The 23,200-nt window shown below is 38.2% G+C and overlaps 1 protein-coding gene across 1 annotated transcript in view; it reads left to right on the top strand.

Moving 5' to 3' along the window:
* Positions 1-471: 471 nt before the first annotated feature.
* The window catches only part of ANKS6 (ankyrin repeat and sterile alpha motif domain containing 6), a gene marked incomplete at its 5' end in the record, with an annotated part of 34,849 nt that continues 12,120 nt past the window's right edge, over positions 472-23,200 (top strand). The window contains 11 exons of the mRNA XM_009082239.1: positions 472-971; positions 2,864-2,908; positions 4,731-4,935; positions 8,041-8,147; positions 9,577-9,725; positions 14,865-15,075; positions 15,608-15,657; positions 16,660-16,863; positions 18,370-18,535; positions 19,189-19,370; positions 22,887-23,076. Coding sequence (XP_009080487.1) covers positions 472-971; positions 2,864-2,908; positions 4,731-4,935; positions 8,041-8,147; positions 9,577-9,725; positions 14,865-15,075; positions 15,608-15,657; positions 16,660-16,863; positions 18,370-18,535; positions 19,189-19,370; positions 22,887-23,076 — 2,009 coding nt within the window. The remainder of the gene's footprint in view (positions 972-2,863; positions 2,909-4,730; positions 4,936-8,040; positions 8,148-9,576; positions 9,726-14,864; positions 15,076-15,607; positions 15,658-16,659; positions 16,864-18,369; positions 18,536-19,188; positions 19,371-22,886; positions 23,077-23,200) is intronic.

Genomic DNA, 23,200 nt, shown 5'->3' with positions numbered 1-23,200 from the left:
TTACTTTTCTTTAGCACTGATTCTTTGCAGTTTTCAGTTCAGTAGTAATGAAGGTACTTAATTAACATCTCTGGAAACAAATGGACTTTGATTCTTAAATTTGATACAGCCCTGGAAATAAGAGGATGAAAGTGACTGTCTGGTTCATAGAAGTTATCAGTTGGTACCATTCAGCTGAAAATGAGGCTGGCACATTGCTGGTTTGACCAGACCATCCTCTTCAACGGGTGCCTGCTTTTGGAGCATGGTCACTGGTACATGTCAAATGGTTTTGTTTACAGTCCTCAACTGACCACTGCTCTCCTCCAGCAAGGTGACCACTGTCCTGTTCAGTGATGTGTGCATCGTCCGTCACAGTGTATTTGTCAATAGGCCAATTTGGTAATGAAGTTTTTTTGTGTTGTGAGTAAACAGTGAGGACTGGGTTTTTTGCCATTCAACTTGTTAATTCTCTTCCTTATCTTTTTCAAGGTTTGGACATCTAAGCGTGGCCCACATCTTGCTGGAGAATGGTGCTGATCTCAATGCACAGAATAAGTTAGGAGCCAGTGTCCTCACAATGGCCTCCAGAGGTGGCCATGTTAGCATGGTGAAATTATTGCTGGAATCTGGAGCTTTTGTAGACAATTACGACCATTTTAGCACAAAGGTACTTAACAGCAACAGAGATGACCTTCCAGATATCACTCCACTAATGGCAGCGGCTCAGCACGGACATGAGGCAGTGGTACACCTCTTATTAGACTGGGGAGCTGATTGCAATTACACTGTGAAGACTATGGGCTGGAGTCCTTTAATGCTGGCAGCTGTTAGTGGAAAGGTGAGTTTGGCACAGCAGCTCATGGAGAAAGGTGCCAATCCTGATCACCTGAATGTACTACATAAAACACCTTTTGAAATCTCTGTTGGCTTCAAACACAAAGACATGAAGGACTACCTGGAATCTCTCACAACCATCAGACCTCAGGCAGGTACGGAGTGTTTGTTTTTTTTTGTTTTGCTTTCTTGCAGTTTTGATGGTGTCAAAAAAAATGTACGTGATGTCATTTATAATTTGTAATGACTATTTTGAAAATGTTGGAGTCGGTACAGGTGCTTGTCATGACTGTAGATGTTTGATCATGTCCAGCCTCCTAAGGAAGACATCAGTTGGTTACAGTACACAGAGAGAATCAGACATCCATGGCATTCACTAGTGCAGCACTTTATAACTTGCCCATGTGTTTGTATGTACAGAACATATGTGCCGGCAGAGTTAGCCTGATGAATCTTGAAAATTCTGTGTGGTCATATGACCTAAAGTATTGAAGAAGTCTATTAAGCAAGGAGAGTGGACTTGATTTAAAGCAGAATAATGTTTCTGTCACCTGTGCTGAGGGGGTGTTTCCATTAGCAGAAGGCTAGTAACTAATTTGGGCAGAGAGCAAGTAAAAACATTAAATTTCCACACAAATTTCTGCACTGGTTTTTGACCATAGCTTCAGTCTCCTCCTAGCACTAGAGGCTTGAATATCCTGGGAAGAAGAAAGATCTCTTCTGTTATACGGAAAGCAACAGAAAAAGAACTGATCCATTGCCACAGATAGGGTGAATTGCCTCCCAGAAGAAAGCAGCTCTCTTCCTCAGGCTGTTTTCAGTAGCAAATTCAGAACTATCCAGAATGGCCTGTGTGTTGCCAGTCCACTGTCACTGTCCTTACTTTGGCTTTTCCAGATGGCAGTCTTTCCTTCTGGTGTCTTCTCATGGTCTCCTGTTCCCTGAGGCTTTTCACATGCCAAGTATGGTGTCTGGTCCTTTCCTAAACTAGTCTTTTGAGATCTGTTTTCCAGTGGTGAGCTTGTACACACAGGTCCTTCTGTAAGAGCAGTTTCTGAACCAGGAGAAAACATAGAACCCACCACTTTCTTTTTCTGGTCTTAAAATAAGAGTTTCTCATGAAATTTCAGGCTTCTCAGCAATTGCTTTGGTTCAGCATATTCAAATTACTTCTTTTGGAGTCAAACTATGGACATTAACCTCTTCTGTAGTATCATAAAAATGCCGGTATTGGGCTCACAAAAATCTCTTTAACATCTTGTTTTCCTTAAAATCTTGTTACCCCATTGATTCTGTGGTGTCAGTAATAAATTGGAAGATGGACGATATATTTTATGGCTTAAGTGGAAGCTGCAAAATATGTCACTATTTTTTTCCTCACCTTACATAATGTCAGAAGTTTCAGAGCACTTTGAAGGTATGTAAGAGGAATGATCCTTCACTCAAAATGTTACAGTTTGTAATAATTGCAGTTCTTATTATGGGGATGGTAATCTGGGAGCTGAATAATATCTATTAATGCACAAATAGCAATAGTGTAGTTAAATAATCACTATTGTTTTTGTGACCTTCACAAATTAACCTGGCAATACTCAAGAGGAAATAAAACTGGGGCAGCTTGTAAAACTCCTTTTGAATTACCTTTCAAAATAATCCTGTACTGTTTGAGTGTTCACTGTTGTACAGAGGATTATACCAGACCACAGAACCATACTGTGGTTCTTTAATGAATATTTTAGTCTTCCAGGCAGGAAACACAGAAGTTTCCAAATATAATTTCCTGGTAGAGAATGGAAGTTGAAAGCCTGTGCTTGCGCTTTATTATAGTTTGTAGCTTTAGCCCTGCACAGAGAACCATACAGGTGAGTCATTCATCCCAGAGGGTATAAAGAAGTTGTCAATGGTTTCTTTGTTCTTAATAATGTATGTATAAACATATGTTTTATAGTACTTCTATGTAAAAATTTTAATAGTTTTTGCTATAAAAATTTTACTAGAAACTTTGGCTTTTTTATTGATTGCTAATAGAAATATTTATTTCTTCCAGATACAGAAAAGAGGCAACCTGATGTCTTTCATGCTTTGAAACTGGGTAAGTACTACATGATTCTTTCACCACTAGTTCTTGTAAATTCAGAGCATGTTTGTTTGCCAACGTGGGAAACAGAGAGGGTTTTTCTGTTTCTACTTTTCACATGTAAGCTACCAAAACATCTTCCTGGGAAAGCCTTGTGTCTGTTAGATTTCTAGAGACTTTAGGTGCCTTTCTTGTACTCTTGTGATCTTTGAGATTTATAAATGTTAGTCAGGATTACTTAGCTGGGTCAGAGGGATATTGGGGAGGGTCCAGATGAATACTGTTCAGCATACTGGTTTTGTTTTTTCACTTGGCTATGGATGGCAGCACTGTTAAAAAAGCGACTCACTAGATTAAGGAGTGTCCAGGCTAGGGTTCAAAGTCAATTCTGGAGTCTCTGTATATTCCAGGGTTTCTATTTAACAAAGTCTATGATAAAAAAAGCCACTTGCTGTTTTTTATGAAACTCGGACATTAAAAAGCAAAGAACTAATTTTTTTAATAATTCCAATTCCAAGAAATTAGATAAGCGGCATGGGTGGGTGTTAGTTTCAGTGAGTACATTCAAGTGCCTGCAGGGTTTGTCTGGGAAAATGTTCATGCCTGTGATTGAGTTGAAGGCAGTCCCTGCCATGAAGCAGTTTACCATTTGAAAGTTTTTTTTTAAAGGTGAGAATTTTTACATTTGCATGGTAGCTGGTGTTTTGCTTGTTCTTGCCCCTGTTTCTGTGGTGGTACACATGGTCATGGAGATCTTTTTTCCCTCTAACTTCTTCCCTGTTTTGCCTTCCATATGTCATCAAAAAAAAGAAGGGAGGTGTGTGAGCTTAAGCTCTCTGTTTTAGATAACCCTGACTACCTCATACCCTTTTTAAAAGTGCTTGTTACTTAAGATTTAGAAAAAAACCCACAACCTTGTTAAAATATGTTCAGTGTCATATTTTGTAGTGCTTTTCCTAATCTAGACAAGAACTCAAGTGACTGCCAGCCCCTATATGTGGAAAGTTGAACATTAGATTCACTTTTACGGAAATAGAAAGATGACAAATAATGCATTACTCTTGAGCAAGGAGTAGGGAAGTTTTGCCCTGGAGATTTAGTTCAAATCCTGGAGCTAGAATTTTAGAAAAGTCATTCTGAATATAAGAAAATTTAGCACTGGAATAGATTGATTCCTTGTGAGGTTGTGGAATTTTATCAGTAGATGTTTTTAGAATCAGTGAACTACCTTTGTAAGAGGAACCTGTGGACCAGTGTAACACAGGGCATTGTTCTACCTGCTTAAGGCAAGGGATAACCTGCAGCACCTTTGAGAGTGCCTTTGTACCCACTTACTTTGATTCTAAAATTGTTGCTGCGATTTCAGCCTATGGAAATGGAACAGGGATCTTTATTCTGCGGAAGGACAAATTGTGGTGTCTCAGCATCATCAGGTTTTCTTGCACAACATCATTTTATGGCAGTTTAACAGAAATATTTCCTATTTGTGTCTTCACATGTGGGGTACACTACAGTTTTTACAGCCTTCCTAGCTTAGTTGTTCATTTCAGAAAATAATTCTTGTGCTGGGATTGCACTGTAAGTGTGCAGATAGGGAAAATGTGGGAATGTAGTGCCTTATGCTTATGCCACAATTTTATGTCAGCTGAAAAGATGTACTAAAAGACAAAAAATCAGTAGAGATTTTTACCTTTAATGTTGCAGCCGCTCTAGTACTTTTTTTTTCTGTTTTAATTCCACTAGATGTAGACCAAGGTCAGGAAATCAAAGTATTTATGAATTCAGTGGCTAAGCAGTTCTCTGTTGCTTATGTAGATTGTTTTGTCACTGTTTGCAGGAAACTTTCAACTGGTTAAAGAGATTGTTGATGAAGACCCAAGTCAGGTCAATATTAGCAATGTTGATGGTGCGTCTCCATTAATGATTGCGGCTGTAACTGGACAGCTGCCCCTTGTTCAGCTCCTTGTGGAGAAAAATGCTGATATTGACAAGCAAGATAATGTTCATGGCTGGACAGCGTTAATGCAGGCCACATACCACGGGTAAGATATGTGTTCTCTTTGGGTCTAGCAGTAAAGAAGTTTAATTCTTACATCCCAGTAGAAAAAGCCCTTTTTGATACTGACTCTGGAAGCAGAGGGGTTTTACAAGAAATTGAGAGACTTGTGACCTCAGTTTTCCATGACTCTTGCACTGTCCTCAGCTCTTTGGTGCAGACCTGAATTTGAATTTCAGAATGAGTGCAAGATTTGGAAACTCGAAGTTTGCTCACTAAGTCCTGGGAATGTAATGCTCCAGGCAGGCACCAGGAACTTTGGTGCAGATTTCAACTTCCATCCTTTGATGTTTTTGAGTATTGTGTAAGATAGCATTATTCCCTTGCCAGGGTTGTAAGTCTACATCAAGCTGTGAAACTTCAGGGCAATCACCCTTTCATGTGTCATGTTTCAGTGTTAGACCATTCCTGTGTTCCCCTATTCAGCCTTTAGTTTTCATGGAGCTTTTGGAAAAGCAACCAAACTGATTGTTGCTTTCTCTAAAGCCCCTATATAATTGTAGGTAGACACTTAAGAGTCAAACCCCAGAAACTGGCCTGGTACGTCACATGTGATCTGTCATATACTTGTCACTGTCTGAATACAGTTTATTCAGTTTAGGAAGGTGAACTTTTCCCCATTGTTGTAGTTGAGGTCCTTAGCAAGGTGAAGATTCACTTCCCTCCTGGTAGTGCATTAAGTGTACAAAGGCAGATATTTCACTCCAACTTTTATTTTTAGTCTGCAGAACTTCATTGGACTATGAAGTTCAGAAGGGAAAAATAGGAGATAAGGTTGTCATTGCTTTGTGAAACATTCCTGAAGTAGTTCTTGGGACCTTGCAACACAGTATGGATAGTAGCGACAGGCATTCCCCAGAAATGCATGAAGATGAGTGTTTCTGGTGTGGCCATTTCACTTAGCAGCAGCCACCCCAGCACACAGCTGGAATAGAAGCAGAAAGTGATGTGCAGGGCTGCTGGCATGTCCCCTTCCTGGTACTCAGGCACTCTTCTTGTCTTTGGAAGTGCAGAGCACAGCTGAGTCCTGTGTGTGTTCACATATCAGATACTGCCTATTCAGTTTCTTGAAGGAATAGGTTAAAAAATCCCCTTCCTTGTTACATCAGTCAATCTTTATAGTATGAGAGTTTGTCAATTAATTTGGTTAATATGCTTAAGGGGAGCACCTCAGTGAAAGAACCAGAAGGACATCCCAGTCCTGGAAATAAGGGCTGCTTGGAAACTTTGAGCTATCCATGAAGGATAAAAGATAACCCTAGTCACCCAAGATAATGCCAGCATCATAGCCTCTCTTGCACATCTGTGAAACTCTCCCAGCGTTGTCTGGTGTCATAGATAACTAACAGTTGCAAGTTAAGGGGAGCACCTCAGTGAAAGAACCAGAAGGACATCCCAGTCCTGGAAATAAGGGCTGCTTGGAAACTTTGAGCTATCCATGAAGGATAAAAGATAACCCTAGTCACCCAAGATAATGCCAGCATCATAGCCTCTCTTGCACATCTGTGAAACTCTCCCAGCGTTGTCTGGTGTCATAGATAACTAACAGTTGCAAGACAGACTCTGGGGTGGATCAATATTTTTGAATGCTGCAGTTGTACTGTGATGAGCAATCAGTAGTGTGAGTGATACATTTGAAGTATACAAGAGCCTTGTGTGTAAAGGTGCCCTGATTTGTCTGGGGCACCTCATGTGCATAGATGAATACTTACCCTTATAATCGTGTATTTTGCATCCTAGCCATTTCTCTTGGCATGGACCAGTTACAAATTTTCATAACATCTGGAAAGCTTTAGTCTCCACAGAGCCTCTGCTAACCCTTCCTTAGGAGCAGCAGTGAGTGGTGTGGAGGGTCTCAGGCTTGAAGGAGGAAGCAGACAAGGTCTGTGTGAGCCAGAGGGGATGTGTCTCTGTATGCCCTCAAGGTGCAGGACTGGAAATCGTGACGGAAGGGTGATACAGTTTTAAAGAAGAGAAGAAAAGTAAGGGGAAGTATGCAGAGTAGCTGCACTGAGGATAAGCGGAATTTTTGTTAGAAGAGAGGAGTAACAATCCTCTTCCATTTTAGGTTTATTTTATCTGGGGTGAGTTCAGGAGTGGAAACCTCCTCTGTATGATAAGAAGCAGTGCTCTGAAGTGGAGATGTTGAGATCCATTTGTCAGCTTCAGTATCAGAATTTGCAGTCACCTTTTGCTGCTTGAGAACATTTTTGCTCTGTGTTGCTTATGCCTGTCAGAGTTTGTTTTTATACAAGGTCAGTTGCTGTTCAAGAAGAGTTTTGTATTAAACACATTTTTGCTAGCTTTGTTGTCTGTTCAGTTATTGTGTAGGCTGAATTAAAGTATTGTTTTTAACTCATGAGGCAAGTTCTGCTTATTTATTCAGGTGTGTGAGAGGGGAGAGAGGCTAATGGGAACAGGATGGTGAGTTTCTTTTATGCAGCCAGCTTTTAGGAGCTTTTGTTGGAAGGCATTTGTGTTGGTTGACATTTAATGCTGATTGCTTTTTGCATTTAAAACACCTCAAGGAAGTGATAATGTGCCTTCTCAATTACATAATTTATATCTGTAATTAAGTAAAGTAGTGTTTGAAGTTTATAAATTATCTTCAGTCAATTTGGCTTTTCTGTATGTAATTTCTTAATATGCGAGTTGTGAATATGAGGTTGTGTTGAAGTATTAGTGATGATGATTACTGAGCTGACCTTTGTCTTTCCATCTGCTTTTTTTCCCCAGGCATTAATGGCCTTTCACTGCAAAGGTGTTTGGCAACAAATTCCAGAGTCAGTTCCAAAGGATCAGCTTAAGAAACCGACTGTTCAAGTTAGGTTTTTAAGGCTGACTTTCTGCATGTTGATTACTGTAATTTGTAGTGAGTAAACAGTGACTGACAAAGGAGTCATATGGGAGCTTCTGAAGAGCTTGTCAACAAATTTTAAACTAGGTTAGCTGTAGAAAAGGTAAAACTGATCTCTAATTGAGGAATTGAGCAACAGTGTTATAAAAGGCTGAAAACCGAGTATTGGGGGTTTCTTTTTTTTCATGTATTTAGTTTTTAACATGAGCAATGCCTTTTTTTCTTCCCTTAAAGAAACAAAAATGTTGTAAAGTATTTGTTAAATCAAGGAGCTGACGTCAACCTTCGTGCAAAAAATGGATACACAGCTTTTGACCTGATAATGCTGCTGAATGATCCAGGTATGCTATTTCAAAAAGCTCTGAGGAAATGTACAAAACAAACAAATAAACATCCCTCCAATCTAGAAATACATTAAGATTGCTAGGAGGTATCCTCTGGTGTCCAGGCTGGACTGGGCCAAGAAAGGACAGTGCCTGAAAATGGTGGGGTTTGAGTTAATTGGTTAGATGATTGTAAACATTTATGGGATAACAGATTGTGTACATTCCTCTTGCTTTGGTTTTTGAAGATGCTCAAAAAATGTGTTTTTGTCACCAAAGCCAGTTCTGTAACATTTGACTGAGTGCACAGGTATTCGGTAGTGTCATTAGCACAGAGCTGTGAAGTGGAGCTAGAAACTTCCTCTCTATAAAGTACAGCAAAGGGACAGGACAAAGGAAAGTGCAGTCAGAGCAAAACTAGTGAACTCCTGGCTGAACTTCCCACTAGTTCTGTAAAGGTTGAGAATAAATCACACTTCAGGGTTCATGTTATTTTTATGGGAGTGCTTTAGAAAATGGCAGCATGTTTTGGGGAGACTTCAATGAAACATATTTTGTTTTTGTTGTAGTTTGTTTAGCCTACAAAATTTGTTATTGTTGACCTTGCTTGGTACCTGAGTTGATTTATCTGAAGCCAAACCCCACTATTGCTCATGAAATTAATGTTTGTTTTCTCTGTATTTGCACATTATGGTGGTTTTTGTCACTAGAAGATTCTTTTCCTTGTCAAAAGTAGATGGTTAATAGTATGAAATTTTAGGAAATAAATACAGTGAATTAATTTATAGCTAACTTCTAGGACAGAATAGTTGTCTTGTTACCTGTCTCGGTCAGTTCTTTCTGCCCTTCTGAAAATCCTACCTGACTGCTGCATAAACACAGATTTACAGAAAGTTTTTTTTTTGCTTTCCTGTCCTCATATCGTGCTTGTTCTTTTTTCTTCCTCTTACTTTTTTTTTTGTCCACCTTTTTTCTACCATGTCTTTCCAGTCCTTTCATTATCCAGGCTGAACATCTCCTTTCTCTTTGGGATTTAATTTCGAGCTTCTTTTCTGCAACCTACATTTGAAGAAAGAATATTCGTTTTTCTCTGCTCTCTTCTGTGTCAGGTGAGAAAAGGGAGCATCACAATATTGTACTTAACTTCTGTGAAGTACAAAAGGAGGCAGTTCACCTGGTTACACATGGCTGATTCTGCCTGAGTAGCATGCTTAGTTACATTGATAAATACCTTTAGAGAAGTGATGATAAGACTGCAGCCCACTGTGTGGACTGAAAGCTTGGGAATTGTAGATCAAGAAAGAAAGTTTGGGGGGTTCATCTGCTTTGTGTTTGAGAGGTATATCAATTAGTACTTACATGGATTTATAGGGAAAGTGTCAGTGTGTCAGTCTTAATTTAGGAAAGCAAGGTAGAACAAACATTATCTTAATTTGCTTTCTTCTAGACACAGAGCTTGTAAGGTTACTGGCATCAGCATGCATGCAAGTAGACAAAGACAAGAATAAACTGAACAACAGGTCATCTTTGCCTTCGTCCAGAAGTAGGCAATCCTTAGATGTCCCAATGTTGCCAGATGACAAAGGAGGTCTAAAGGTAAATGTATTCACTCTTGATAGATAACCAAATTCCTGTAATGCATAAACAGAGAAAGTTATTGCTAAGAAGTATTTTGGATCTAATATGTAACTGTGTTTGTCTGGGGAGTGTGGATGCGTGTTACTGTATTCCTCATTGATAATGCTTTCTGGTTTTATGGTGTAGCATGCGTTCAGGTTTCTTTTTGTCAGATGGCAAGGCAATGGGGAGACTTAAGGAAGAGTTTTCATTGAAGCATTTCAGTGTCTAGTAATAAATCTCATAATTAACTGGAAGGTACCATGTTCGTAAGTCTGGAAGTCAGACTCCATTATGATTCTAATTTTATATCTAGACAGGGGCCAGACTTCATTATGCTCATAAGTGAAAGCAGGCTATTGACATTGAAAATTAAGAAGATGATAGCAGAGATTTTAATATCTGAAGAGTAGTGGAGGAGTGTGCAGTTAAGGCTTACATATCCTCTGGCATGTTGTATCCTTAGTTCGAAATTGACAGTGGGCCGCTAGGAATCAAGGTAGAATTGGAACAAGTGCATGGCACTTGAACAAAGATACTGCAACTTACATTGTCTCTTTGCAAAAGGAAAGAAGGAAAAAGTGTTCGTGTTGTTGTTTCTGTTGTTGTTTATTTAGGTGAATAATTTCTAATTACACGGTACCTCAGAAATTTCTTGAGTCCATGATGTTATCTTTTAACTATAAATATTATCAGGGTCTTGGAAACAGACATGTTAATTTCTAGGCTATTTTTGGCATGAGTTTTAAAATATGTTTAAAGTTCTAGTTCAGCTCAGATCTGTTTTGCAGTTTTAACTATGAAGGAACAAGTGATTATTTTCATATGATTATGCTATTATGTGATATGACACAACTTCTGTGTCAATTTAGATGTACCTATTTAAGAATGCATTTACTGAGATGGGAGATTATCAGAACAGCTTCTGGCTTTATGGAATACAGATCAACAATAATTTGGATTGCAATTCTTGTGTTATGACACAAAGGTTTGAATTAGGGTCATAAAAGAGGATGAAGGGAAATTAAAAAAAAAAGATTTGTCAGTGAGAGAGATATACGTATGAGTACTGACTCAAATGTAGTATTTTGTAATGTTTAAGTATTTGGTCTGAAAACCACAAAGTGTTAACAGTGTTTACAAGTCTTAGTCAAGCATTTTTTCAGCAGAAGTTGTATTGTGTATAGTTCTCTGATAAATATAGATAACCTGAAAGCTAATATGGCCCCTTCTTTCATCTACTTAATGCTTTATTAATCAGCCAGTCTGACCATGAGTATGTTACATATCTTACTCTCCTTAAAAATGTTCAAAGAGGGTAAAAATGACATTTTCACTGCCTTCTCCCACTGCTGCCAGGCTTCAGCCTTTTGACGTTTTGTTTGTCTGGGTGGAGGGCGGTGTCGTAACATTTATCTCTCTTTTTGGACCAGTTGGAGAGTTTCTGGAGTGAGACACCTCTCCTGGGTTTTGTAGCAACAGTGTTTCTATGTGGATGACTGCTCTATGCTGAGCCAGGACTGTAAGCAAAAGATACTTATGGTGACTCAACCAGTGCAGCATTTTCTGCCTGTATCAGTGCAGTGACTGAATGTGGGGCCTACAGTCATAGAAATACAAAAATGAGAGGGAACTCAAGAGGCTCATGTGCCTTTATATGAGGATACAGAATGAACATCCTTGATGGAAGTTTCTGCTCTCTCTTCTTTCGCTGTGGTGAAGAAGATCCCCTGATCCCATGGTCTCCATCAGCACCCAGTTCTACTGCTTGTCGCTTCTTGTGGTCAGAATTGTTTTCCTCTGTTGTAACCCAGATTTGTCTTGTTGCCTGTTGATTGGTTCTCATTCAGTGGCCACCTTCATTTTTATAAGAACTATATAAATAATCATCATATTCAGTCTTAATTCAAATTTCCTTGTTATCAGGGTTTTTTTCCTAAACTTCTTACTATTTCTTTGTATGTATCTGTCAAGGTGTTTCATTGTTGCTGTTGTTAGTGAATGTTCCCAGACTCCTGTTTCACTCCACAAAGTATTTTCTCCCAATTTGAGATCAAATTGTTGGCAGTTTGTCTCTTAATACATTTTTTTGGACTGTGGTACTTTCCCTTTATTAGTTTTACTTGAATCATATTTCTTTCAGTCATTTGATGAATATTACATGAAACAGCAATAAAAGCTGTATTAAAGTTAAGCTGTGTTACAGATTTTCCTCCCTTCTGCCCACGTGACTAGGTACTCTTGTCTAAAAGAGATTAATTTGGTGGGATTTATCCCCAACAAACCTAAGTTGGCTGTGTCTTATGAGCTGTGATGAAGTTTTTTCAATTATGTCCTTTCATGTTAAGCATTTTGATCAGTTAATTTTCAGTTTTTCCTCTTTGGGTGATTGTGTACTTGCCCTCTGCCTGATTTCTGTAACTTCACAGGCAATCAGGGACTCATAGACTGGTTTGAGTTAGAAGGACCTTAAAGATCATCAAGTTCTAACCCCCTGCCATGGGCAGAGGCAAATATGTTGGAAGAGCTTTGCTTCACGTCCCCCAGATTCTGCTTTCTGCAATGTTTTGTAGTGCAAGTCCTTCAGTCAGGGTTCTCTGCTGGCTCTCTCTGAGAGGTCATGCTGTCTGTAATTACTCTAGGGTAATTTTAATCTTGTCTGGTTATAATTTGTGTAAGATTATTGAAATACTCTGTTAACCAAATGCGCATATATTCCTACTTTCTTCCTGTTAATGGTATTCATACTAAAATATCTGGTCACAGGTAGACTGCTTTTGAAGTTTAAAAAAAATAAACTTTTTTCTGTCTCTCCTCTTTGTTCACTTTTGTCATTAAGTAGTAGACTTTTTATTTTGTCATGTGCTTCTTTTATTTGTAATTTATACATAATACAGGTCCTTGTTCCTTTACCTATTGATTATGCAGTGGATATCCTTGATCTCATTCTTTACCTCTTTCACACAAGAACTGTTAACTGCTTTGTTTCTCACCATTTCATTGCCTTGAAAACAAAGTTGTGCCTTTTCCATGTGCAGTAATTTTATTTCTTCTTTTTTTCCCTGTTTGTTTTTTTCAGCAAGTTATACTTTCAATGTCTGTATTAGAGCTGTGTGAATTATCACATTCAGTTTCTGTTTTAGATGAAAGTTGTTTGAGGGCAGAGATTTCCAGTTTTCCCCTTATTCTTAAATTCCAAATATGTCTAAGGTGTTGTCACTTGAGAAATACCTTTTTTCTAGTCCTTTGGTACTGTTGCCTTCTCCCACTGCTACTAGATTTCAGCCTTTTGACACAGTATTTGTTACCTGACTGCTTCAGTCTTCTTTAAAGCCTTTTATTCCAGCTTCTCTACCTGTGTGATGTGGTGAGGGTATATGGAGAGGCCACAACCTCCTGCAACAGCAGACTTAAAACTCCGAAGCTCAGACCATCATACCCTGAACACCAGAGGGCAAGATTAACCCCTTTAGTATTATTCCTTTCTTGCTGGAGAGCAGTAGTTTTGTCTGGTAATATAGTGGCTGTAAGTACTTCATTTCAGGTTAGTTTGTGGTGTGAGCATAGGTTAGCGAAGCAGAAGCACTGTGAGGAAGGGTAACAGAGATGCTGGGTAGTTAGACATGATCTTTCTTACAGAAGCAAGCTAGCTTCAGTGGACAAAACCAAACCACGTTGTGCAGGAACTCTCTTTTGTAAGCTCATTGTACTCTGTGTTAAAACCAGATGGATTTTTTTGCCCTTTCAGTTCCTTTTGGAAGGTGAATAAATGTTGAACTCTGTGGGTTTTATTGCTTTCTCAGAGCTATTTTTCTCTCTTGCCTTTTCTCATTAGATCTTTGTTGCTGAAAGTAATGTAAATCTTTATTAGTTATGACTCTGAAGAGGTATGGAAGTCTGAGAAGTCTATCCATTACTAATGCTCTGTGCAGATTTGAGATCTTTTTAATGATCTTCTGCTACAAGGATTGATATGCAGGGAATAAATTTGCAGTTTATATTACTTCTCCTGTATGACATATCAGTAAGCAGTTGAGAAATATTAAATGCTAAGAAGAGAGCAGAATATGTATTGTATGAAGGGATGGTTAAGAATAGAGAATAAAACTAGGAAAGTGTTGTTGTCTGGATTGGCTATCACATAAAGCTGTCTTGATGAACTATCATCACTTTTACATGACTTGCATTTAAAAAAAGAGAGGGAAGAAGAAACTTTACTTCTTAGTAAATAATCAGAAGATATTTATAATCTGACTACAAGCCACATAATCTTTAATGCAGATTGCGTAGGTCTTGTATAGGCTAGAAAAATGTCCTGCTAAATACTTTGAGCATCTTGCACTGTTTACCTGTAAAAATGTGCAAGTTTGTGAATACTTGAATAAATTTTATTTCAAGCAAAGATAGTCCTTTTGTGTAACACTTGTGTAACACATATGTGATACCTGTATGGATAGAGGTTGTAGGTGCAGTAGTCCTAAGGTTTGTGTTGTTTTCACAGCTGGTATTTCCTTGGCTTGCTCTTCTTCAGTTTGCAGTCTTTCCAGTCTAGTAGAGTTTAAATTATCTGTATAGCAGCACTGTATGGATTGTAGATCTTTAGTTTGACAGGAGTACTATTAGAACTCTTCCAGTTTGCCACTGATTTTGAAAGTCTTAAGGAGAAGCTTTCATGCAGATCAGAGAAGCTTCTATGCATACCTCTAAAGAGCAGAAAATAGACATACCAGTTCATTGATGCCAGAGAGTGTAAGAATGGGTGGTGAAGTTGGAAGTTAATTGGAATATTAAATATTTGCTATGTAGCTGTAAATTTTCTAGTCAAAATTGCCCTAATACTTCTACCTACCTTGGCTTTCCAGGTAGTACGGAAAAACATTTTAAGACATTTCTCAGGTAAAAAGTAAGGGAAGAGATTAATCTTACACGTACAAATTATGGTGAAGGATTCTGTGGATAATTGCGAACCACTTTAACATCATTGTTTAGTTTATCTCAAGAACTCCTTGACAGAATTATCACTGCTGTAAGGATTACTTAATTATACATTTCTTTTTCATTTTATTTTTATTTTTCTTTTAGTTGGAACTAAATTGTTATGTCTTCTTATCAATCTAGTCCTGGTGGAGCAGGATGTCCAATCGATTCCGCAAGCTGAAGTTGACTCAGACATTGCGCCATGGATTTCCTTCCAATCAATTTGTGCCTTTTCCAGATGAACCTGAACCATCATTAAATTCCACTATAAAAGCAGTTTCACAGAGTGATACAGACACCTCTGGGAACCTTGATACTGCCACAGCTCGGATCACAAATGCCAAAGCTATCGGTAAAGCCAGAGGTGTCATGTGGGAAGTGAGCTCTCGTGGGGTACTCAAGATGATGCTATTTCTTATTTGTTGATTTAGTTCTTATTTAGCTTCATATAAGTGAAAAGACATGTAATATATTTGCCGTATATAGAAAAAGAGATGTTTGTGCCTCTGACTGTTGATCGTGCTGAGCGCTGAGTGCAGCAGCATTTAAACAGGAAAATGCTAACATGACCACTGAATTGGACAATAGAGACTGGTCACTGAAATGTGTTAGTGTCTTTGATAAACTAATTTATTTAATGAAAACCAATTTATTTAAACAAATAAATAATTCAGTGAAGAAAGAGATTACTGAGGGTAAAGCTGTTGACTGTTTGATAACAATAAGCTATCCTTGGGAACAAAAGTAGGAGCATGGTGTAGTGGGGAGGTGTCCCTGACCAAGGTGGGGGGAAGTTGGGACTAGATGATCTGTAAGGTCCATTCCTACCCCTAAAATTCCATGATTCTATTCAAACAATAAAACATCATTCATGTGTTTTTCAGGTATAAACACTGCAAAAGGAGGAAAGGATGATGAATTATTGACAACCATGGTATGTCACAGTGTTCTTGGTGTGTTCAGTTCATCAGGTCATGCAGCACCCATAATTTTGAGGTTTTTGCCTCCTGTCACTTTAGAAAGAGAGCTGTCATTTGTTTATAGTCACTGTCAGGAACCATCAGGCTTTTGATACATCAGTAGTTCTTAGACTAGGAAGTACTACAAGGAGTACGGTGTGAAAGCTGTTCAGTAGTACTGATGTTTTCCAGGAGTTACCCATACCTGTGTTTGATCAGCAATTAATTAGTAAAAAAGATGGAACAGCTGATCAGTTGCTGACAAGCAGTATGCTGTGCGGAAAACATGGCTGGGTTGTGGTACAGTCATAGTGTGAAATTGTTAGTAGAGGCAACCATAAAATAATTTCATTCAGGATGTTTATTTGTGTTATTCTGTTTCTTCATTTGTTACACCGTAGCTTTAAATTCCCCTACAGCTTACTCCCTGGAGATGTCATTAAATTTGGCTGGTTATCCTTTATGTTCTTTTGTAAGAACTTAGAGTCCCTTTTGATGTGATTGACTGACAGAACTCCAGGGAGCCAAATCAGTTGTGTTGTTTTTATCTCTTTCTGGAGAACACATGCAGCAGGAGCAGGCAGTAGTTCAGTTTCCAGGTGTCCTGCCTGAGAGTACGGAGGATTACCTGGTTATTTCTTTGAAAAGTAATCATTGATGTTCTTGTGAAAATCAATTTGAACAAGATTCTGCCCAGTGCAGGAAGGGACAGTTTCTGCCACTTAATGAACTATATTAATTGTGTAAATGAATAAGCATAATACTGAGGGATGCTACAGTGTTCATTGGATTCTCTTTATTACTTTATGCTGTACTTTTTCACAAATACTACTCTTGTGTCTCATTTCCTTTTTATTCTGTTTAAACATGCATGCGTCTCCATCTTTTTGTTCAACTTAAAATTTCGAAACTACATCACCAGCTCCCAGGAATCTTTCTTAAGAAGTGACCTGTGTTAATTTGTTTCCCTGTCTCAGCTGAGAAGCAGTGCTCCGTTTACCAGGCTGCCCAGTGATAAGCTGAAAGCAGTGATTCCTCCTTTCTTACCACCCTCGAGTTTTGAGCTTTGGAATTCTGACCGAACACGACTCAGCAAAGATGGCAAAGCTGAACAGATGAGAACTGCCTGGCCACAGAGAGCAATCAAGCACGACTTTAACAGCAGTGGCAACTCTGATATAGTAAGCAAACAAAAAGGATATGAAAGTACTGTGTTATGTCCAGTCCATGTTGACTGGTGAGCCACACTGTGTTTCTGATTAGAAATTGCTTCGAATCCACTGTCTCAGTAATGGCTTGTCCTTTTAAGCGGTGCTGTTCAGGAATAATGCACGTGTCTGTGGAAGGAACATAAATGGAACAAAAGTTTTGTATGAAATGAAGTGATTTTCTTTGATCTGATAACCAGAATAAAGCATAGCCCTAACAAATTTAGTATAAACTGCTGAAGTAGCTGCTGGTTCCACCCATATCTTTTAGTAATCTAAGTAGGTGCAGTCATTGGAATGTGGTGGAAATTGCTCTGATTGGGTAAAAGACTAGGGACAGAAGGTGCAGTCATTGGAATGTGGTGGAAACTGCCCTGATTTGGTAAAAGACTAGGGACAGAAAAAAAGAATGAAGGTTACTCAATTATGCAGACATAGCATTCTGAAAGATTAGCCATTGATAAAATTATAGCAAGAGGTGATCAAGTGGGCTTGAAGGCATACAGCCTTAAGTTGCAAGTACCATAAAAAGGAAAAAAGTCTGAGTTATTTCTATTTTTTGTAGAAGCAGTTTGCCTGATTCTACGGGGTTTTTAGTGAAAATGTAAACCAAAAGAAAAATAGATGGTTTGTCTTGAGACAGGAAACTAGACAACCTGGACAGCCTTTGCTTTCATAGTAGAAGAAAAAGGAGAAGTTCTTACTCCCCTAATTGTACACTGTAATAGCCAAGTATGAGAAGAGCTTATTTTACTAGTCCAGAACTGTGTTTCATGTCAGTTCTAGAAATAGGACAATGAAGACATTTTTAGGAGGAATTATTTTCTGTTTTCCTTTTTTAAGTGGAAGTTAGGTTAATACCAGTAGAAGTGATTTAGGTCAACTAAGCTGGAGTGTTAGAGGGGAAGTGACACAACAGGAAGGTAAGTGTTCATCATCCTAAAAAAGATGATTGTAATAACATTAGTGGATAATTGGCACTTGTGTATAAAATGAGGAGCAGGGAAAGCAGGGGGGGACTCCTTCTGTGAGGAAAGAAAGGTTTTGCTAAGGAAATAGAGAGCAGAGAAACATAATAAGAATTAGAAGAAGTGATTTGAGCAACAAAGATAAGAAATGTGAAAAAGCTGAGCTGCAAAAGCCAATGTCAGATGGCTGGCAGTGGCCAGTGTTGTAAAAGCAAAAGAAATGAAGGAGGATGTGGCTGAGGATTTGACTCAGTAGTGCCTCAGTTAACAGAAGTCAATAGGGATAAGATGGATGAGAAGTAGGTGGTAGCTGTTTAGTAAGATGGGAGAAACAAAACCAGAAGTTTCACAAGTGATCATTTCTTTTTTTGTAAAATAAGATTATTTCCGATACTTATTTTGTTCTTCAGTGAAGATTTCAGAACTTGAGGTAAATAAAACAGCAGCTGATGTTTGATCTTTATTTTACTCAATTAAAAAGAAGAAAATTATTTTTCATTTTGTTTTCCAGACATCTGTTAGCAAAGGTACTAGACCAGTCAAATTACCAACTTTTGCAAGAAGACCAGCATCTCCTTCGAACTCCAACAACTTCAACCACTCTCCCCATTCTTCTGGTGGATCCAATAACATTGCTGGAATCAACAGGCATGGAGGAGAACTGCATAACAGATCGGGTACTGTTTTTGATAAGAAAGTAATTTGTGTCTGATTCAACTAAAAAAATTAGTGTTTATGATGATGGTAGAAGATAACCTTTTCTGAGGGCTCCTACTGCTGTAGAAGCAAAACTTGTATAAATTTTGTTGGAACAGGATAGGACTTTGAACACCTACATACGAGAAGAAAAGCCTCACCTCTGTTACAGAAGTCTTGCTGGTCAGTCCCTGTCTCAGAAGAACATGCAGATTTTATTAATCCACCCATGGTGTGTCAGGTGGATGTTCATCCATTGCAACATGCATTTCAGAGAGCTGACTCTTACCCGTGTTGCTTATTTTTATTTAAAATAAAAATCAGTTTTATACTAAAAGCAAAGTTGCAAGCATTGTACCTGGCAGCTGTTAAAGACAATATTGTGAAGCAGCTCATAAAACCTATATCCAAGAGTATGAAAGTCAGCTCTGTGTGTATATGGACAGGTCTGGCTTCTCTCTTATGCAGTTGACTTCCATTCCTTTTTCTGAAAGCTGCTGGACAGAGCTGAACCTTCTATCTTGCTTCATCCAGTCAGTTTCTAGAAGAAAGTGAGTGGCAGAAAGAGAAGAATTGAGAATTAAATATTTCAAAGTTATGGTTTGCTTGACTGGTTTTATTTTATTTTATTTAGGTGGCAGCGCAGATAATGTTCTGTCACAGATTGCAGCCCAAAGAAGAAAAGCAGCAGGTTTACCAGAACAGAAGCCCAGCCAACAGCACAGTCCAGTCCACTCAACTCCTTCATCCACTCTGTCTGATTTGCAGTGTGCTCAGATTGTTGGCAATGGACATGCTGTAAAGGTGCGGAGAAATGTAAATTTTTGTACTTCCAAAATGGCTAATTTCAGCAGGTCAAATCTCAGTCATGGGTGGCTGATACATGATATTGCACAGCCTGAAATGAATGAATGAAGGAGTGGAAACTTCAGCTCCACAATCCTTACTTTTAATTGCAAACCAGTAGAAGATCAGACCTAATAATAAACCATGATTTTGCTTTATTATTAATTTCACTCTATTTTAAAAAGTAGTAAATGTAATACTCAGTCTGCACTATTAGTTTGGTTTCTCATTATTTCTTTCTATGGCCCAGATCCAGTGTTTTATGTTAGTTATTCCTAGACATGACTCTGAAGTGATGTAGCTAGTTTCCCTTCCAAGGCTCAACGTGAATGCAGAACACGCCAGAATTTGTACCAGGATATGCTGACCACAACAATATACACATATCCAGTCTGCTCCACAAGGTGTTGTTTTCAGACAGTATTTCTTCAGCAAAGTTGGGTTTTGCTCCTTGTATTATTATGATGACAATGATGCTGCTATATTATCTGTGCTGACTTACTTCTCAGTTTCTTGGAATAGCTTTACCCTCATGACCTGCCCCTTTTGGTGCATGTACTTTGAAGTTCACAACTTCTTTGTACAAAATTTTTAAGGATTAAGATGTTAAATCTTCAAAATCTGCAGAGATACAAATTTGAAAGTGGCATCATAACAGAACATGTGATACACTATTGAGAAGTTATATGGGTTTATTCACACAGGGAAACATTACAATTCAAAGAGCAAGAAAAAGCAAGCACATAATTTTGGGGGTTATATTCTGATGTCTGGTATGCTGGAAATGTGAGAATACATGGCCAAGAGCAGAATTTCTCAAACTTTTGCTTGTGTAATCTCCAAACAGCTTGTTTTGCTTTGTTTTGTTTTCTTTGCATCTTTTAATGAGATACTTCTTGAAGTTTTGCCTGAGGAAACAAAAGTGTCCTGAGTGTAAAATTAATACTTTTGCTATCCCATTCTGGGATGTCTTACATGGCAACATGGCACAATGTGTATTAAATTAGTAGATATAAATGGAGTTGCAAAGTTACTCAGTGATTTAATGGAAATTTCTGGAGGACAAAAATCAGAAAAAGAAAAGTGTGCAACTACCAATGCTGAAACAGTTTCCATGAATAGTCCCTTTGTCTCTGGTCTGTCAGTCCTGATCTCTGGACAGACTACTGGTTGCTTTTCAAATATGAGATTGGGAGCTAAAATTTCTAACTCAGCTGGACCACTGAAGGTTGTGGACTCATACCAATTCTTTGGGATACAATAATCTTTCCTCCCTTTCTATCCCATGTAACTGCTCCCTGGGTTATAAATTATTATAACTTTAACACTTCATCAGTCTCTTCTGCAGAGCAGCTACCAAATGCTTTTTTCAAAGGTGGTCTGATAATGTATCTGTAAGTAAACTCTCAGCACTTCTTCTCAGCTTGTTTTTATCTTGGAAAGATCTTCAGAAGAGCTGCTTGTCTGCCACCCAAAATCTTAATTTTCTCCAGTTATATTAAGGGGTAATACCTCTGTCTGTGAGCTTTGGGCTGCTGATCCTGGGGCCTGTTGTTACAATACTGTCACTAAGAAGTTTAACTATTATTCCCACTCACAGTGGAAGACATTAGGGGGTAAAGCAGTAGTGAGGTGCAATGCGCTGCAGATCATCTTCTGGAAAGGGAGTTCATAACACTGTTGAAAGGATTTTTAAATAAAAATTACGCCAGTGTCTTGGAAAGCCAACAGCTCTTTTAGTGTACTTTGCTTAGATGTCTAGGTGAGTTTCATTCTATCCTCCAGTAACAAAACGTGTAATCAATGTGGATCTCACTATAGATGTTCATGTATCGCAGGTCTGAAGTGATTTTTGGAGCATTAGTTTCTGTTGGGAGAGCACAATCAAGTACAGATCCATGCTGGCTGCCAAAACTATAATAGCTTGCTTTGTTGTGGTAACCAGCAGCGTAAGTGCTGAAAATTTAGTGTCTGTATCCATTGTGGAATGCCTTGTGCCCTCCCATTATGATCATGCTATCTGAACCTGGAAATAGCCAGTGTAAAAATGCAGTGATGTTACACTGATCAATTTTGCAAAAGTTATCCGTGAGGGGTGAGATTGTGCAAGTTTTAAAGCAGGGAAAAAATACCTGACTGACAATTTGCAGGGTGATGTAACTTAAATAAATGCAGAAGTGCTAGAGAGGAAGACCATTCTGAAACGCAAATGATCAATAACAGAATAGAGGGAAATTTTGTGACAAAAAGTTGAAATAAGTTCACATTGCTCTTCCAAAACCACTCTAATTTGTATTGTGCTCCATTAATTTTAGTCCATTCAATGCAGCACTAAGGAAGCATTATATTCTGACGTAGGATGGAGTAATGGAAGAAAGTTACTACTCAAATACTTTTTATTTTTAATCTGCTTCTCTTTCATTAACTAGAAAAGTTCTGTTTATGCCATGGCACAGAAGCAAAACTGTAGAGGCAGGAATGACTGTCATTCTCTCTTTGTGCCTTGGTACCCAGCTCAACTTTTTTTATACGTTGCGTGTAGTAGCCTGAGTGACAAAAACTTCTTAAACTCTGAATTCAGGAATCCAGGAAAAAAATGACCTTCTCTTTAGATTATATAATGCAGACAGCAAAATGTGTGAAGTGATACATAGATTGAGGAATTTAGGAGATGAGGAATTTAGTATTTGACTTGTTTTGGAAGAGACTGATATATGTACATATGTATACCTATCCCTCATTTTAACTTGTGTATTTTCCTGTTTTCAGTGTGTTAAATATTTGAAAAATACTTACTTTGAATCATTTGACTCGTATTAGGTAATAACAAGTTTAAGGGTTGACTGGAAACTCTCATTCCAGTGCACCAAGGGGTTTAAATGCACTCAAAACTTAGTTTACGCTTGCTACATATTTCTGGTTAATCCAGCATGAAGTGCTACTTTAAATTAGCATCTGATAAGATTTGAAAAGTTTTGAGACTGTAATTAAATCTCTGGATGAAAAATCCCTGTTTTCAGAGTCAAAGTAATTTACTTTGTTACTGTTATGAAATTGTTCTTATCTCAACCTACAAATTTTACTTTTGATTCATCTCCCCCTTCCCTGGGTGGAGAAGACGTGAGTGAACAGCTGTGTGGTGCATAGCTGCCAGCTGGGCTTAAACCATCACAGTCCTTTTAGAAGAGGAATAATTGTAGTGCTTGTGTGTAGTATTCCTTTACAAGAAATAATTTTCTTATTACAAAACTACAGCCTTAATAAAAGTATTTATCTTGATGAATTTGAGGAGACAGACTTTTATTTGGGATAAATCAGTATTGCTCGAGTTATTTCAATATGAATCAAGCAGAAGCTTCTAGCTGTGACTACATGCTATGCAGAAATGATATGCAACTTAAGTAATATTGAAGCATCATATATAGGTAAACACCTCTTTTTTTTTTTTTTTTTTTTTAACTGAAATGATTGTATCATTAACTACAGCAAAAACTGGAGATGAACAAAAGACCTCCATCTGGGACTTCATCTACGTCTAAAAGCACATCACCAACTCTCACACCTTCCCCATCACCTTCCCCATCTCCTAAGGTTCACAACGCAGAGTCTTCTCTCTCTTCTTCTCACAGACAGGCCAAAAGCAATGGTTCCAGCAGTGGTACTATTACAGAAGATGGTGAGTATGTCACTGTAATTAGAGAAGATTCATTCATCAAGAGCACTAAGTGTTTAAAGCTATACCCGTACTGGATTAGGGTGTATCTCCATGAGAGTGAGAGTGATTTCCTTTCTAGAAAATG

This window comes from Acanthisitta chloris, unplaced genomic scaffold (assembly GCF_000695815.1).
Source record: "Acanthisitta chloris isolate BGI_N310 unplaced genomic scaffold, ASM69581v1 scaffold34899, whole genome shotgun sequence".
Taxonomy (NCBI): domain Eukaryota; kingdom Metazoa; phylum Chordata; class Aves; order Passeriformes; family Acanthisittidae; genus Acanthisitta; species Acanthisitta chloris.
The sequence above is the reverse complement of the archived record's forward strand: the minus strand, read 5'-3'. Positions and strand labels throughout refer to the sequence as shown.